Source organism: Chiloscyllium plagiosum, unplaced genomic scaffold (genome assembly GCF_037043375.1).
Source record: "Chiloscyllium plagiosum isolate Xiang-an unplaced genomic scaffold, Cpla_swu_hap1 HiC_scaffold_21, whole genome shotgun sequence".
NCBI classification, from domain to species: Eukaryota; Metazoa; Chordata; class Chondrichthyes; order Orectolobiformes; family Hemiscylliidae; genus Chiloscyllium; species Chiloscyllium plagiosum.
This window is the reverse complement of record NW_028270159.1, coordinates 58,496,953-58,514,245: the sequence shown is the minus strand read 5'-3', so window position 1 is coordinate 58,514,245 and position 17,293 is coordinate 58,496,953. Positions and strand designations below refer to the sequence as shown.

The window sequence follows — 17,293 nt, the reverse complement described above, 5'->3', positions numbered from 1 at the left end:
CACACACACAAAGAGGCACTCAGAGACATGTATAAAGACAAAGAAAAAACATAATTACAGACAGAAGCACACAGACACATATCAGACACACAAACACACATGGAGTTATACAGCACAGAAACAGAATAGGACCAGATTAATTTCAGAGATCAGGTTATCATGAACGAGGTGGACTGCAGGGTCTGGGTCCACACTGTACAACTCTATAGCTCTGTGATCCAATTGATCAACAATTATTTGTGACCTTAGGCAATGTCCTTCACTGTCCACTGTACAACTAACCATGGTGGCATCTGCAGACTTGCTAATCATGCCTTCTTTATTCTTACCTAAGTCATTGGTATAAATGACCAGCAAAAGTGGATGCAGCACCGGTCCCTGTGGATCACCGCTGGTCACAGGCCTCCACACTGAAAAACAGTCCGGCATGATCAAGATCATGCTCTGTGTTCTGCTGGTAGCACAAACACACAGAAAGAGACACACGCACACAGCACATTCATACAGAGATACAGTTATGTCTTGAAGGCTGTGGTTGATATGTTTTGATTATTAAGGAGATTGGGGTTACAATGAGAAGGCAGAATAATTATACTGTGATACATGCCAGCCACGAACAAAAGCGAATCCTACTCAATGGGCTAAATGCCTAATTCTGTTCCCAATTTCTTGTGCTCTCGGGTCTTAAAGTAGCAGAAATGTCTTCTACAGAGAGCAGTGACGACTGAGTTTGATAAATGATACTGAACAGAGCCAATGGGAATATGGGATAGTTTTGAGGGGCTGAATGGCCCAAGTCTTTTCCTATTTGATGTGCACTTATTCCTCAACAGAGGAGGTGACTTGCTGTGCGGTTAGCATACTTTAAAATAGATGATTTAAGATGATGATAAGGATGTTTGTTTTTCATTTGGGCTGTGCTGTCCATGGTGTCCTCAATCTCAGGGAACAGTGAAGATTGGGTCATTGAAGATATTCAAGGCTGAACTCGATTGACCTTTGATGGACAGGAGAGTGAAAGTTTGTTGGGAAAAGACAGGAAAGGGATGTTCAGCCGCAATGAGATCAGATCAGACGTGCTCTTTCAAAATTGAGCAGCAGGCTCGAGGGGGCAAATGGCTAACTGCTGCTCCCAACTCTTGCATTGCTCTCTCAATCACAGAGGTTGAGGAAGACCCCATTCAGCCAGTCAGGATGATTGCAATGAGACAGAAGGAGACCATTCTATCCCTCTAAGGAGTTGGTCAGGAATAGAATAAAGTATTTGAGTGATTATACATTACTGGAGGAGGCCATGCAACCTTCCCAGGTTTCTACACAGGGACAGGGGATCCTTGGTTTGCTAACAGGAAATACAGAGTAGAGATTATTATTTGTTTCCAGGTTGGAAAGCTGTTAGTAGTGGAGTGTCTCAGGAATCAGTATAAGGTCATCAACAATTTATAATGTAGATGAATGATTTGGATAAAGGGGCTGAATGATTTAGAGCTCAATTTGCTAAGACGCAAGAATAATCATTCGATAAGATGTCAAGTGGAGGCAGAGCATTTGCACTAGGATACAGACAGGGGAGGTTAATGAGCAAACCTTCAGTAAAAAAAAAAACACGAAATGTGGGTGATGAGAAGTTTGTATTTTGGTGAAAAGATAAAACAGCCATAAATTATTCAACTGGAGAGAGATTTCAGAACAAGGTGGTACAGAGGGATTTGTATATTCTCGTTCATAAATTATATCATATTATTCAGAAGATGCAGCAAGTGACTTAGATAGTAAATGGAATGGTGCTTTTTTGACAAGAGTATCAGGTTTTATCTGAGGGATATGTTTGTGCATCTGTCCAGAAAAATTGCTGAGACCACATTTGAGGCAGGGGTCAGGTTGTGATAAGATTAGATTACGTACAGAGTGGAAACAGACCCTTTGACCCAACAAGTCCACACCAACCCCCTGAAGAGCAACCCACCCAGACCCATTCCCCTATGTTAACTCCTTCACCTAACACTACGGGCAAATTAGCATGGCCAATTCACCTAACCAGCACATCTTTGGACTGTGGGAGGAAACCCGCACAGACTCGGGAAGAATGTGCAAACTCCACAGTTGCCCGAGGTGGGAATTGAACCCAAGTGCCTGGCCCTGTAAGACAGCAGTGCGAAGCACTGTGCCACCATGCCACTTGTTAGGACGCCTTAACTGAAAAAAAACAACATACAATTGGATTTGAAGCTTCTCAAGGATGTTTGTCTTTACTGTCTTGTGATGAAGGCATTCTGTTCTGAAGGATAATCAGTTCAGATCTGAGAAGCTGAAATGTTCTTATTGATCATATAAGTCTTGAGGAGAGGGTAGCTGGTAAATAGCCAATGGATATTTCCTCTTGCATGGGAGAACAAAACTGGGGAAGTAATTTAAGAATACAATACAAACATTTTAACACAAACATTGTGAAGACATCAAGCGTTTTATTTTTAAATGATGCTGCACATATAAACACATCTTCAAATCAAATAGGGGTATTTGTTGCTAACGAAATGGTTTTATGTACAACAACAGCAATGATATAGCTAAACGAAGCAGGGGATGTGGCAGAGTCATACAGTTCAGACAATGTGCAGGGAGACCTCACAGGGTCTAGTTTGCCTTCAGATAACATTATTGTGCGATTAAAATCAGAGAGGGAAAAAAATGTAACTTCCTTAAGAAGGAATGGCCTATTGCTCCCTCTCTCTTTTCCTCTTCCTCCTCACAGCAATGTGTGCAAGCTTATACACTTGTTATTTATCTTTACCACTCTTGGAGGTTTCCTGTTGAGCATTTATTGCAATCTTCCCACTGCCTAAAGCAAAGTGAATTCAGCCAAATCCAACAGTTCAAGGAAGACATCTCATTGACAGCAGCTTGTATAAGCAGGAAAACTTCAGATGCTGAATAACGTTTTGGATAATATCTTAGTTTTCCCTTTATCTTGAGTTCAACTCGTAGTTGGCCAAAGTTCTTTCACGTTAGCACTCTGCATAGTCTGTTTGTCTGTTCATCATCAGATGTGTGTATGTGTGTGACTTTTTTGTATGTAGGACTGAGTGTATGACAGACAATGTACTGTTCTCCCTTTAACAAGGCTATTTTGTCCCTTTTTTTTAATTAAGAGAGGTCATAAAAACAGAGGTGAAGAAATGTCTACTTTACTAATGGCAGGGGGGAGGCCAATTCTCCGAGTTCAGTTTTTTTTCTAATTTGTAACAGAGAAGCAGCTGCAGGAAAAACAATCCATGCTTAGCAGATGAGTCTTGCCTGTCTTTTCACTCTGCAATCTCTCCTGCCTGTAAGAACCTGTGTTGGTATTTACCTTTTTCCAAGGGGTGTGTTTACAGGATATTATGTAAATTGGAACAGTTGCTTAGATAATTTTCTGAATCGAGTCAGTTGAGTTCTGAAATAGTTAAGTTATTCTAAATTCTGTTTTCCTTTCTTCGGTGTTTTAGCTGTAGTATTTAAATAAATTTTGCTTTCTGAAAGCTGAGTGGTTTGATCAGCCACATCACCCCTGGAATATCCACTTCACATCCACCTTTACAATAACAAAAAGTTAAAATTTAGGCCACATTGTAAAAATCTTTTAAGGGGGTCTGTATGCGTGTGTGTGTGTTTCCGTATTTGTCTGTGAGAGTGTGTGTGTGACTGTGTGTCCATGTCCATGTGTATCTTTGTGTGAGTGTGTATGGGTGTGAGTATGTGTCTCTGTATGTGAGTGTGTATGTGTGTCTGTGTGTGAGTTTGTTTGCGTGTGTGGGTGTGTGTGTATCCGTATGTTTGTGTGTGCCTGTGTGTGAGTGTGGTGGTAGAAGATTGTTTTTCAGATTGGAGGTCTGTGACCAAGGGTATGACGCAAGAATCAGTGCTGAGTTCATTGTTTTTCATCATTGGTAAAAATGAAATGGATGTGAATATTAGAGGCTTGGTTTGCAGATGACATAAAACAGGTGGTTTTGCTGACAGTGAGTAATATCTCAGAGTAGATAAGATTTATAATCATCTAGCAAGCAACAATTTGATTTCAGATAGTCAACATGGTTTCATCAAGGGCAGGTCGTGTCTCACAAACCACATTGAGTTTTTTGAGAAGGTGACCTAGCATGTAGATGAAGGTAGGGCAGTTGACGTGCTATGCATGGACTTCAGTAAAGCCTTTGATAAGGTTCCACACGGTAGGTTGTTGGAGAAAATGCAGAGGCATGGGATTAAGGGTGATTTAGCAGTTTGGATTAGAAACTGGCTTTCTGAAAGAAGGCAGGGTGTGGTGGTAGATTGAAAACATTCAGCCTGGAGTCCGGTTACGAGTGGTGTGCCACAAGGAGCTGTTTTAGGACCACTTTTTTTGTCATTTTTATAAATGACTTAGTTGCAGGCATGGGTGGATGGCTTAGTAAATTTGCAGACGACACTAAAGTCGGTGGACGGTTTGGAAAAATGTTACAGGTTGCAGGGGGAGTTGGATAAATTGCAGAATTGGGCTGAGAGGTGGCAAATGGAGTTCAATGCAGCTAAATGTGAGGTGATGCACTTTGGGAAGAATAACAGGAAGGCAAAATATTGGGTCAATGGAAAGATTCTTGGTAGTGTGGATGTGCAGGGGAATCTTGGACTCCATATACATAGATCCCTGAAAGTTGCCACCCAGATGGATAGTGCTGTTAAGAAGGCATACAGTGTGTTAGGTTTCATTCGTAGAGGGATTGAGTTCTGGAGCCGCAATATCATGCTGCAACTATACAAAACGCTAGTTCGGCCACACTTGGAATATTGTGTACAGTTCTGGTCCCCATATTTCCGGAAGGATGTGGAAGCATTGGAAAAGGTGCAGAGGAGATTTACCAGGATGTTGCCTGGTCTGGAGGAAAAATCTTATAAGGAAAGGCTGAGAGACTTGAACCTGTTCTCATTGGAAAGAAGAAGGCTAAGAGGGGCTTCGATAGAGACATACAAGATGATCAGAGGATTAGATAGGATAGACAGTGAAAGTCTTTTTCCTAGGATAATGACGTCAGCATGTACAAGGGGGCATAACTACAAATTGAGGGGTGATAGATTTAAGACAGATGTCAGAGACAGGCTCTTTACGCAAAGAGTGGTAAGAGCATGGAATGCCCTACCTGCTAATGTAGTCAACTCAACCACATTATGGAGATTTAAACAATTCTTAGATAAGCACATCAATGATTTTGGGATAGTGTAGCTGTGAATAGGTCACAGGTCAGCGCAACATCGAGGGCTGAAGGGCCTGTTCTGCACTGTATTGTTCTGTGTTCTATGTTCTATGTTCTAAAACAGGAGGTTGATCAGATGGAAAAATGAGCCAAGGAGTTGCAGGTGGAATCTAATTTTGATAAGTGAAGTTTTGCATTTTGGAAAGATAAACCAGAGCAGGACTTATACTTATGGTAAGTTACTGAGGAGTGCTGCTGAACAAAGAGACTTCGGAGTGCAGGTTCATAGTTCCTTGAAAGTGTAGTCGCAGGTTTACAGAATAATGAAGAACACATTGGCACGCTTGCCTTCATTGGTCAGTGCATTGAGTATTGGAGAGGGGATATCATGCTGCAGCTGTGCAGGATCCTTGCTGAGGCTATTTTACAAAGCCTGAGTACAATTTGGTTAGCTCTGTTAAGGAAAGGATGTTGTTAAATTTGAGAGAGTCCAGCATCTGCAGTCCTCACCTTTGCCTTTTAAAAATGAATGTAAATCTTACCACTGAGAATTCTCTACAATAGCTTCCCAACCACCGATGTAAGACTCACCAGTCTATAGTATCCTGGACTATCCCTATTTGACTTTGTGAGCAGAGGGAAAACTTTAGCTCCTCGCCAGTCCACCGGAACCTCTCCAGTGGCTGGCGAGGTTACAAAGATCATGCTCAAGGCCCCATTCACCTCCTCTAGAACATAGAACATGGAAGAATACAGCGCAGTACAGGCCCTTTGGCCCTCGATGTTGCGCCGATCCAAGCCCACCTAACCTATACTAACCCACTATCCTCCATATACCTATCCAATGCCCGCTTAAATGCCCATAAAGAGGGAGAGTCCACCACTGCTACTGGCAGGGCATTCCATGAACTTACGACTCGCTGAGTGAAGAACCTACCCCTAACTTCAGTCCTATATCTAACCCTCTTAATTTAAAGCTATGCCCCCTTGTAATACCCTCCATACGCGGGAAAAGGTTCACACTGTCAACCCTATCTAACCCCCTAATCATCTTGTACACCTCAATCAAGTCACCCCTAAACCTTCTTTTCTCTAATGAAAACAGCCCCAAGTGTCTCAGTCTTTCCTCATACGATCTTCCTTCCATACCAGGCAACATCCTGATAAACCTCCTCTGCACCCGTTCCAGTGCCTCCACATCCTTCCTATAGTATGGCGACCAAAACTGCACACAATATTCCAGATGCGGCCGCACCAGAGTCTTATACAACTGCATCATGACCTCAGGACTCCGGAACTCAATTCCTCTACCAATAAAAGCCAGTACGCCATATGCCTTCCTCACCGCTCTCTTGGTTCTCTCTGAACCTGTACTCAATACCAATGGGCCTTGGGTACTAATGCTTTTCAAGAGACCCGACATCACTTCTTTGATGATCTCAAAATACCCCATCATATTATCATGCTCCACATTAGTCTCATCCATATCAGTATCCTGAGTGAATACTGATGCAAAATACTCATTTAAGATCTTACCCATACCCTCTGCATCAAAGCACAATTTCCCTTCTTTATCATTGAGTGGACCCACTTCCTCACAGTTATCCTCTTGCTTTTACTGTCAGTACAGAATGCCTTTGGATTCTCTTTAGCCCTACTTGCCAAGGTCATTTCGTGGTACCTCCTTGCTTTCCTAATTCTCTGCTCGAGTTCTTTCCTGCTTTCTTTAAATTCCTCATGGACCCTGTTTGATTTTACTTTCTTGAAACTTACATATGCTTCCCTTTTCCTGCTGACTAATTTCACACCTTCTCTTGTTATCCAATGGTCCCTTACCTTGCCATGCCTGTTCTTCCTCCCTGCTGGAACATGCTGATCCTGAACCATGATCAGTAGATTTTCCAACAATTCCCACATGTCAAATGTGGACTTGAACTATAACAGCTCCTCCCAATTAACACCCATTAGCTCCTGCCTAATACTGATATAATTTGCTCTCCCCCAGTTGAGTCCTTTCCCATATGGTCCTGACTTATCCTTGTTCATAACTATCATACAACTTAACCAGTTCTGATCACTGTTTCTGAAATGCTATCCTACTGGTGGGTCAGTCACTGGTGAGCTCATTAGCCAATACAAAGTCCAGTAATGGCCCCTCCGCTCATTGGATTATTCACATACTATTTCAAGAAGCCCTCTTAGATGTGCTTAAAAAATTTGCCCCATCCAAAGCTCTTACTTTAAGGGAGTCCCAGTCAATATTGGGGAAGTTAAAGTCACCCACGCTGACAACCCTGATATTATTGTGTCTTTCCAGAACCTGCCAACATAGGTGTTCATCAATGCGACGGTGCCTGTTGGGTAGTCTATAGCATCAACATATTAGAGTGGTTGTACCCATCTTATTTATGAGCTCTACCCATATTACCTCAGTGGATAAGCCGTCCAGTATCTCCTCTCTGACTGCAGCAGTGGCATTCTCTGTAATTCGTAATGAAAATCCTCCACCTCTTTTATCTTCTTGTCTTCCTCATCTCAAACACAAAACCCTGACAATTTGAGCAGCTAGTTGTGTCTCTGTCTCAATCAAATCTCTGTAATGGTCACAATATCATAGGCTCATGTCCTCCACAAGGCTCTAAGGTAATTTGCCTTACCCATAGTGTTCTTTGGGTTGAAATAAACACACTTCAGCCCATTAGCACCAGTGTTCATGAACCTGTCTCTGTCCTTCCTTTTGGAATTACTGATTCTAACATCTACCTTCAATTCAGTCCCTCCACTTCCTAACCTGCTGCTCTGTTTCCCAGCTGAAATGAACCTGTTTGTTTAGTGACTGGAATTAATGTTAGTCTCCATGGATTCAACTGGTGACACTGGAGTAATTTGCTTTTCTATTAAAAGCAGGCTCATTTCAATGTGACACTCCATACGGTCAGTGGCAGCAGCATCTCCGACACTCAACAGCTCTAGAGACGGGGAAAGGAGAGATTAGAATCTGAGAACAAAGTTGGCTGGAATATTTCATAAATGGACCAGAATCTAGTAATACTGGGCATGAATGATACAACAATGGACAGGACTGTATACTGGGATCTGTTGGCCCTTTCTGCTTTTTATGATAAGATTCCATTATCCTTGCGAATCCATTACATAATGTACATGACTGAATTCTTTTATTATCCTATCCTGGCTATTGTTGGTGTTCCTGGTAAGTCTCACTGTCCAGTTGTTATTTCTATAAACCATGTTTAACTCTATTGTTATTCTTTTCATTTATTCTACTGCCCTTGCTGCTGTTATTGCTGCTGATGAGACTCTGAATTTATACATCACTCTGCAAACCATTGCTTATTGTCTGTCTTCTCTTTGATTCTGGGCGACACACAAGAGGGACATTGCTCAGCTTCATCTGTAAACTACAATTCATTTTGATCCTGTCACCATTCTTTACAGATTAGGAACATAAAAATCACTGTCTTCAGTTCAGGCAATGAACTACTTTTCCTTCTTCGGATTCCATTCCATCCCTGTCCAATATCAGAAAGTGCAACAGCTTTTCCACATATATTGTCCTCCCTTTATCCGTGGCTTGATTTCCTGGCCCCATATCCTGACCATTATTCATTGTATTCAATAAACCCTCAAGAACATCTTTCACCAGATCAACCCAGCTGCTGCTTAAAGCATGAAATGTGAAATCCAGTTTGGGTATTCCCAGGACCCTGCTGACCCCGTTCCCGTTCACAAAACTGCATCACCAAAGCTCACCCAAAGATTCCACAGCTTTTTCCCGAGGTTCGACCGAAATCCGTTCCCTTTCTCATTCCCTGTGAGCTTCAATGTTAACTCCTGCAGTGTCTCCACTTTAAAATTCTCACACGTGATGACGTCTGTTAATGATATCGCTCTCTGTCTCGTTCTGTCTCATTCCCAAATCTCTATTAGTTGCTTATGTTTAAACTGATTTCCCTCTGCTCTGTGTCTAATAGCGATTTTCACATCTGCACTCCCTCAGTATTTGTCTTTTACTAGTGTATCGCAGATACAGAGACATGAACTCAAGGAAGCACCACTTCCAGTCATTTACAGCAGAACCTGGAAATTTCCCCATGCTCGGTCACGATCTAGTGCAGGTATACCGAGCAAGAGAGTGATCAGTGCCTGCTTCCGTGCTGCAACTAGTCCAATTTACTGACCAATGCATCAGCGTGGTCGGCAAAGTGTCTTCTGCCTGGTTTGGTTATGTCTCGATGTGTTCTGCTCGGTAGATTCAGATTACGATATAACTGATCATTTCACATGATCTCACAGTCTCATTATTTAATAGTTCCATTTTATATTGGACTCACGAAGGCCACACTCCTCCAGTTAGTCCGAATACCCTGATTGTACCCCATATTTCGGAAACTTATACTCCAGTAAGTAATGACCCTACTCTATATTAAGGTGAATGATTTTCCTTGCTGTATCTTTCCCTGTCCTCGTTATTTTTCTCCTGTGATACATTGCTGTGTTATGAAGCTCAGAAACAATGAATTTGAATGTGTTGGGGTCTCACCCATTTCATCGGGAGTTGGCTGTGAAGCTCCATATTGGAAAGGGGTGTCAACCCCGCATTGACTCACGCATTGGCTCACACTTGCTCTGTGCCTGTGCACTGAGCGCCAGTGTTAGTTACTCTGAGCTGATTATTGCAATGGACCCAGCAAGTAACTTGCTGGAAATAGGCATTCCAATTAATTCTGTTCCTGGAAAGATAGTGGAAGGACTTGAATGTTTTGCTGGAGACTGTGCTGTGATCTGCTGGAGATATTTCAAGGAGACCTGAGCGTGTGACCACACAATGCAGAATGAAACTTGGGGAGGGCAGTTACAATGTGTCTTGGTTTTGAACATGCACAAAAAATGGAGCAGAGGCTGTAGAGTGTGGAAGCTCTGAGAGCACAGCCTGAGTGGCTGTGGGCAAAGAGATCTGTCGGATCCATCCCGGGTTTGCGAGGAACAGCTTACCAAGCTCCAGCAAACCCAGGACCAAAGTGGAAAGGGACCCTGGAAGGATGGGACCGAGCTCTGTGGTCACCTCTGTGCTAAATCAAACAACATCTGAATTTAGTTTCCATGATTCCACACAAGATTGTTGTTGGAAACTGTGAGAAAATCATTTCCCAGGATTGCGGAACACCTCTTGTCAAACCCAGCCAATCCAGCAAACCCTAACACATAGCAAATGTGAGCAGGAGTAGGGCATTCAGAGCGTGCCTGAACAATGAGTATCATTCTGGCTGATCGTCTATCTCGGTAGACTGCTCCTGCATTCTTCTGAGATCCTTTGATCCCTTGCGATCTATAAACTATTTCTGAAACCTTCTTGAATATTTTTGCCTGATCAGGTAAGAATTCCACATGGTCACCACTCTCTGGGTGAAGAAATTTCCACTTATTTCAGTGCTGAATAGCTTATGCCCTAACCGTAGACCGTGACAGATGATTCCTGACTCACTTGTCATTAGAAACATCCTTCGTCTGTTAACCTGCCCAGGTCTATTTCCAATGTTACAAATTTGATGAGATTCCCCTCTCACCCTTCTGAAGGTCAGTGAGTATAATCTTAATTGATAGTCTCTCTTCATAGCACAGTTCTGCTCTGCCAGGGGTTAATGCAACAACTGTAGATAATTGCGCTTTGTACTGGAATCCTCCCACTATGAAAGCCAACATGTCACTTGTCTTTGTCTCCTCCTGCTCACCTGCATGTTAATCTTCATTGTCTGGAATTGGCCATGCCAAATTGGCCATGCCAAATTACCCGTAGTGTTAGCTGAAGGGGTAAATGTAGGAGTATGGGTCTGGGTGGTATACGCTTTGGCGGGTCGGTTTGGACTTGTTGGGCCGAAGGGCCTGTTTCCATACTGTAAGTAATCTAATCTAATCAAGGGCACTCATCTCATTACACCTCCCACTTTATCAATCTATCAATATATCGATAATAATCTGCCTTTCCGATTTGCTAAAATGGATAACCTCACATTTATCCACATTATACGTCATCTTCTTGCATTTGTCCATTCACTCACCTTGTACAAAACACACTGAAATATCTCAGTTTATTCCTCAAAGCTCACCATCCCAACCAACTTTAGTTATCTGCAGTGCCAGAGTAAGATGTTAAGTTCCCTCATGTAAATCATTAATATGTATTGTGAATAGATGAGGTCAATTATTGATCCCTGTGCTACCTGACCAGTCACTGCCTGTCTCTCAGATGAATTCCCAATTCTTCCTGTTCTTTTCTGTCGTCCTCCAATTGGCACGTTCATCATGACAGTACACTTCCCTCAATTCCACGCCCTTTAGTTTTACATGCTAATCTCTATGTGGAACTTCGAAAAAGCCCTCTGAAAGTCCAATAAAGCCTTACAATTGTTCCTCCGACTCACTTTATTATTTATGGTCCATGAAAACGTCTAGTAATGTTCAAGGATGGAATAAATTTCGTAAATTCGCGCTGAGTTTATCTGATCTTGTCACTGCTAGCAAATGTTTTCCAATGGACTTCAAGATTTTCCCGACTAACGGTGTCAGTCTAACTAGTCAAGAATTCCCTTTGACTGCATTTAAATAAAAGGCCCATTTCTCAACTTGAAATTCATAGCAACTAATCCAGGATGTCAGAATTTTGAAAGACAGCCACCAATGCACTGACTATTTCCAAGGTCAATTCCTTAAGTTTTCTGTGATGCGCCCTATTGGCCCTGAGGATTATTGGTGTTTATTCTCATCAAGTTCCCCACCACCTTTTGCCTCGTAATCATTCAATTCATCTCCCTTCAAGGAATCTGTGTTCTCCAACAATTGTGTTGTCTTGTTTTGTGTCTTTCTTAGTGAAGACAAAACCAAGATATCATGTGAAGATGAAAAAAAAGTGAGTTAATTGAAGTCTCTGATAAAATAAACACCTTCACAATAAGTTGCCTGTGAGATGAAGATTAAAATAAACTAAACATAAAGAGAATAATTGAGCTGTAAATGCTGTTGCTGGAATAATTGTAAATGATTTAATTTCACAAAGCTTTAGCAAATTGAAATATAAAGGGTAGAATTGAGATCTGATTTAGAAAATCATTCTTTCTGTTATTCATTTTGTGGGATATGGACGTCACTGGCTGGCTCGCATTTGTAGCACATCCCTACTTGCCCTTGAGAAGATGGTGGTGAGTTGCCTTTTTGAACCGCTGCAGTTAATGTGCATTGTGTTTGGACAAATGCCATTTGGAAGGTAACTCTAGTGCTTTGACCCAGTGACAGTGGAGAAACGGTGATATATTTTCAAGACAGAATGGTAAGTAGCTTGGCACTAGGAGTTTGCGGTGTGGGGGTGAAATTGAAAGTGATGATGTTCCTGTGTATTTGCTGCTCTTGTCTTTCTGGATGGAAGTGGCTGTGAGTTTAGGTGAGTGCTATCTGAGGATCAGCCCAACTTGTAGATGTTACACTTTGTTGCCACTGAGCATTGGTGGTGGAGGGAATGGATGCTTGTTGATGTAAAGCTAATCAAGCGGGCTGCTTTGTCCTGGATGGTGTCAGGCTACTTGAGTGTTGTTGGAGCTCCACCATCCAGGCAAGTGGGAAGTATTCCAGCACACTTTGACTTGTTCCTTGCAGGTGATGGACAGAGTTTGGGGATACACATTGTGAGTTACTTGCATCAGTATTCCAAGCCATGACCTGCTCTTGTAGCCAGTGTGGTGATGTGGTGAGTCCAGCTGACTTTCTGTTGGATAGTAATGCCCAGGCTGTTGATCGCAGGAGAATCAGTGCTGGTAACACCATTGAATATTACAAGGCAGTCGTTATATTGTCTCTTATTGGTCATGGTTGTAGCCTGGCCTTTATGTGATGTGATTGTTACTTGCCAGTTGTCAGTCCATGTCTAGGTACTGTCTAGAACTTATTGCATTTGAAAATGGACTGTTTCAGTATCTGAGAAGTCTGGAATGGTGCTGAACATTGTGCACTCATCTGAAAATATCCCCACTTCTGAACTTAGATGAACAGAAGGTCATTGATGAAGCAGCTGAAGATGTTTAGGCCTAGGACACGACACTGAGGAACTCACACAGAGATGTCTTGGAGCTGAGATGATTTCAGTTTTGCAAGCGTTGCTTGATGCCACACTCAGACAGTTTTGATTGAGGACAGTTCTGACGATAACCCTTTTCTGAAAGTACCAGCAGGCAAGTTATTTTAGAGCTGGGAAAAAATATTGTGGCAGGATAAATAATAAAATCCTATTAGAGACAGAAGTGAACATAAAATGCTGTAGTATTACATACAGACTCAATTTGGAAAGACTTGAATTAGATAAGTCTAAAATAAAACATTACAATAGTGTGAAGACGTCTTGACAAAGGTCGAATGTGGAAACATAAGGCAGAGAAGAAATGGAAATGTGCAAGGAGATATTCCATAACTCTTCAGGAAGATATAAGAGATGTATATTAGATGATGAAATGAAACTAGTAGATCAGAAAAAAGGAATTCCAACATTTGAAAAAAAAACATTTTTAAAGTACAGAATGGCAAAAGTAAAATGTTATTCTTTGGATGGGCTGTAAATATATTGCTACCGTCTGTCTCAGCGAAAGCTAATTTAACCAAAAATGTTGAAGTCACCTGGTGTTAGAGATCATATGCATTCACATGTAAAGGATTGTTTAACATGCACTAAACACATTGACCAAATAATGATGGCACCTTCACATTGTAAAATAAAAACGTGCTCCTTGTTGTGAAGCTTGGGGAATTCTGAAAGACAAAATGCTGGGTTGCTGCGTCCTGACTGGGAATGGTCTATTTTCATTTCCTGAAGCTGATAGGTCTACAAGTGAAATGGCAACAGTTGTATGTCATGTGTTTCCAGAGAAGTGATCTCAAAGGCCACTTGGCCATGTGGGTCTGACCCTGCTTGTACTGCAATTGCAGAGGAGTACGCAAAGTATTTCTTCGGCTAAAATTGTACTGAATTTCAGTAACAGCCACTTGTTGCTTGTTTGATGCTAATGACGCTGTACTGCTGAAAATGACATGCATTGTAGTTATGTATCTGCCCCAAGAGCAGTGAGATAACAGGTTCAGAAGGAGAGACTAATGTTTGAGGTTGTTTTATTTGTGACATGGTCCCAGTGCACGTTTTCTGTATAAATATAATCTGTACCTCAGCTCAGAATTGATTTTATTTGTCCTTGAAAGATTAAGTCTGCTCACCAGGTTTTTTTTTTTTTTTGCAGTTAACTTAATAGCAATTGTGATCCTGTCCCAGGGAAAGTGTGGACTTTCCACTTGCACCACTCGTTACCTGGTGGCCATGGCATTGATGGATTTCCTGGTAATTATCACCGAGGTCATACTCCGTCGAATCAACAATTATTTTTTCCCATTGAATGTCGTGAAGCTCACTTCCGTGTGTCGACCTCTCTATGTTGTGATCCGTGTAGCCATAGACTGTTCTATCTGGTTCACTGTGACTTTCACTTTTGATCGATTTGTTGCCATTTCTTGTCAGAAACTGAAATTGAAATATTGCACCAAGAAAACTGCGACTGTGATTCTAGCAACAACTGGCATTCTCCTATGTTTAAAAAACATTCCCATTTACTTCAGATATAAACCTAAACCGGTAATTAACAACGTACAATGGCGCTGTTCTAATAAGCAAATCTACTTTAGAGATCCAAGGTGGTTTGGATTTAGGATGTTTGAAAAGGTTTTGACACCATTATTACCATTCGGTTTAATTCTGTTATTCAATGCTATGACAGTCAGACACATTTTAATGGCCAGTCGAGTTCGTATGGGACTGAAGCATCACAAAAGGGATGAAAAACACAGTGACCAAGAAATAGAGAGCAGAAGGAAGTCGATGATTTTACTCTTTACGATATCGGGCACCTTCATCCTCCTGTGGTTTGTTTACATTATATACTTTTTTGATATTGATGGTTCCATAGTCAGTTCTGATGGGATGCTTGAAGTGCTTGCCTATATGCTGAGAAATTTAAGCTGCTGCACAAACACATTCATTTATGTGGCTACTCAGTCCAAGTTCAGAGAGCACTTGAAGAGCATGTTGAAATATCCCCTAATATCTATTCATAAATTCGTGAATAGACAAAACAACTGAGAGCAGCACAAAGTAAGAGTGTCACCTCTATTGACAAAGCCCTAGCCAGAGAAACAATAGCCAACCTGCTGAACAGACATAACAGACAACAGGACGTTGAACCCATCAACAAAGATGGCATACTTAAGCCTCACAACACACTTCACATTCAACAACCAGATATATGAACAAATCAACGGAACACCCATGGGCTCACCGATCTCGGGATTCATAGCAGAAGCAGTAATGCAAAGGTTAGAACAAACAGTCTTACCACAAACTCTGGGTCAAATACATTGATGACACCTTTGTAATCATTAAAAACACGGATATCGAGAAAACACACCGGATCATCAACTCCACACTCACAGGAATCCGATTCAGAGAGAAGAAGAAAAGGGAAACCAACTCCCATTCCTAGACGTGAGGGTACAGAGAACACCAAACGGAGAATTCACCACTAAGATACACAGGAAAACCACACACACAGACCAAGTCCTGAACTATGAAAGCAACCACCCCAATACACACAAACGAAGTTGCATCAAGACACTATTCAAGAGGGCCACAACACACTGCAGCACACCAGAACTGCAAAAAGAGGAAGAGTAACACCTATAAAAGGTATTCGCCAAAAACGGATATCCTCGCAATTTCATCAACAGATGCCGAAGGGAAAGACAACAGAACGAGGACATGCCGAACCCAAAGGACTAACCACACTGCCATACATCAAGAACATTTCTGAAATGACAGCCAGACTACTGTGACCACTAGGACTTATAACAGCACACAAACCAACAGCCACACTCAGACAAAAACTCACCAGAATGAAGGACCTGATACCCAGCATGAGCAAAACTAATGTAGTGTACAAAATCCCATGGAAGGACTGCACAAAACACTATATAGGACAAACAGGAAGACAGCTAACGATCCACATCCATGAACATCAACTAGCCATGAAACGACATGACCAGCTATCCCTAGTAGCCACACACGCAGACGACAAGCAACATGAATTTGACTGGGACAACACTACCATTATAGGGCAAGCGAAACAAAGAACAGCCAGGGAATTCCTAGAAGCATGGCACTCATCCATAAACTCCATCAACAAACACATCGACCTGAATCCAATGTACCGACCACTACAGCGGACAGCTGAAACTGACAACCGGAAGCAGCAGGGACAGGCCACTATATATGCCAGAGGAAACACCACAGAAACGCTTCACAGGAGGCTCCCAAGCACTGAGGATGTCACCTAGACAGGGGACGAAACGTTTGCAACAAAAATTTGCAGTTCGGCGAACAGAACCACAGCAACGAGCACCCGAGCCACAAATCTTCTCACAAACTTTGGTTAAATATTCACTTTGGAAGAACAGGGGTTAGAAACAGTTGGAGTCAGAGCAACACACAATGATGGGACACGTGGCAAACAGGGTCACAAGAAGACCAGTAAATAGAGAAGTGCTGTTGAAAGAAAACAATAGAACAAATAAGGAAACCATAGGATGTAACTCTTGAAAGAGGACGTGAACAGGAGTGCTGAGGAGAATGTTGGAAGGTATAATAAGAATCAGTCACAGGTTTCACTCTTACTTTCTCAAAACTGTGCATTTATAAAAACAATTGGACTTTGTGAGCAGCATATTCTTTAAGTGTTTTCTGTTGTTTTGCAAATATGTTATTGTTGGTAATCATATGTTTAAGATGGCGGTGAAGAGGACATTCATCTCTAAGAGGGTAGTTAATCTGTGCAACTCTTGAACACAGAAGGGTGTCAAAGTTAGAACAATTAGTATATTAAAGCTAAGACAGACAAAATTGCAATTATTCAGGGACTTAATGGCTCTGGGTCAAAGACAGCAAAGTGGATTTGAGGATTACCAGATCAACTCAGTGAATGGAGATGCAA

The 17,293-nt window shown here is 41.8% G+C and overlaps 1 protein-coding gene across 1 annotated transcript; it reads left to right on the top strand.

The window, feature by feature from the left end:
* The first annotated feature begins 8,279 nt into the window (after positions 1-8,279).
* LOC148146234 (putative G protein-coupled receptor 139) lies at positions 8,280-15,390 on the top strand. The gene is made up of 2 exons (XM_087998618.1): positions 8,280-8,418; positions 14,498-15,390. The coding sequence occupies exons 1-2, from the start codon at positions 8,280-8,282 to the stop codon at positions 15,388-15,390; spliced, it is 1,032 nt and encodes a 343-aa protein (XP_087854744.1).
* Positions 15,391-17,293: the final 1,903 nt, after the last annotated feature.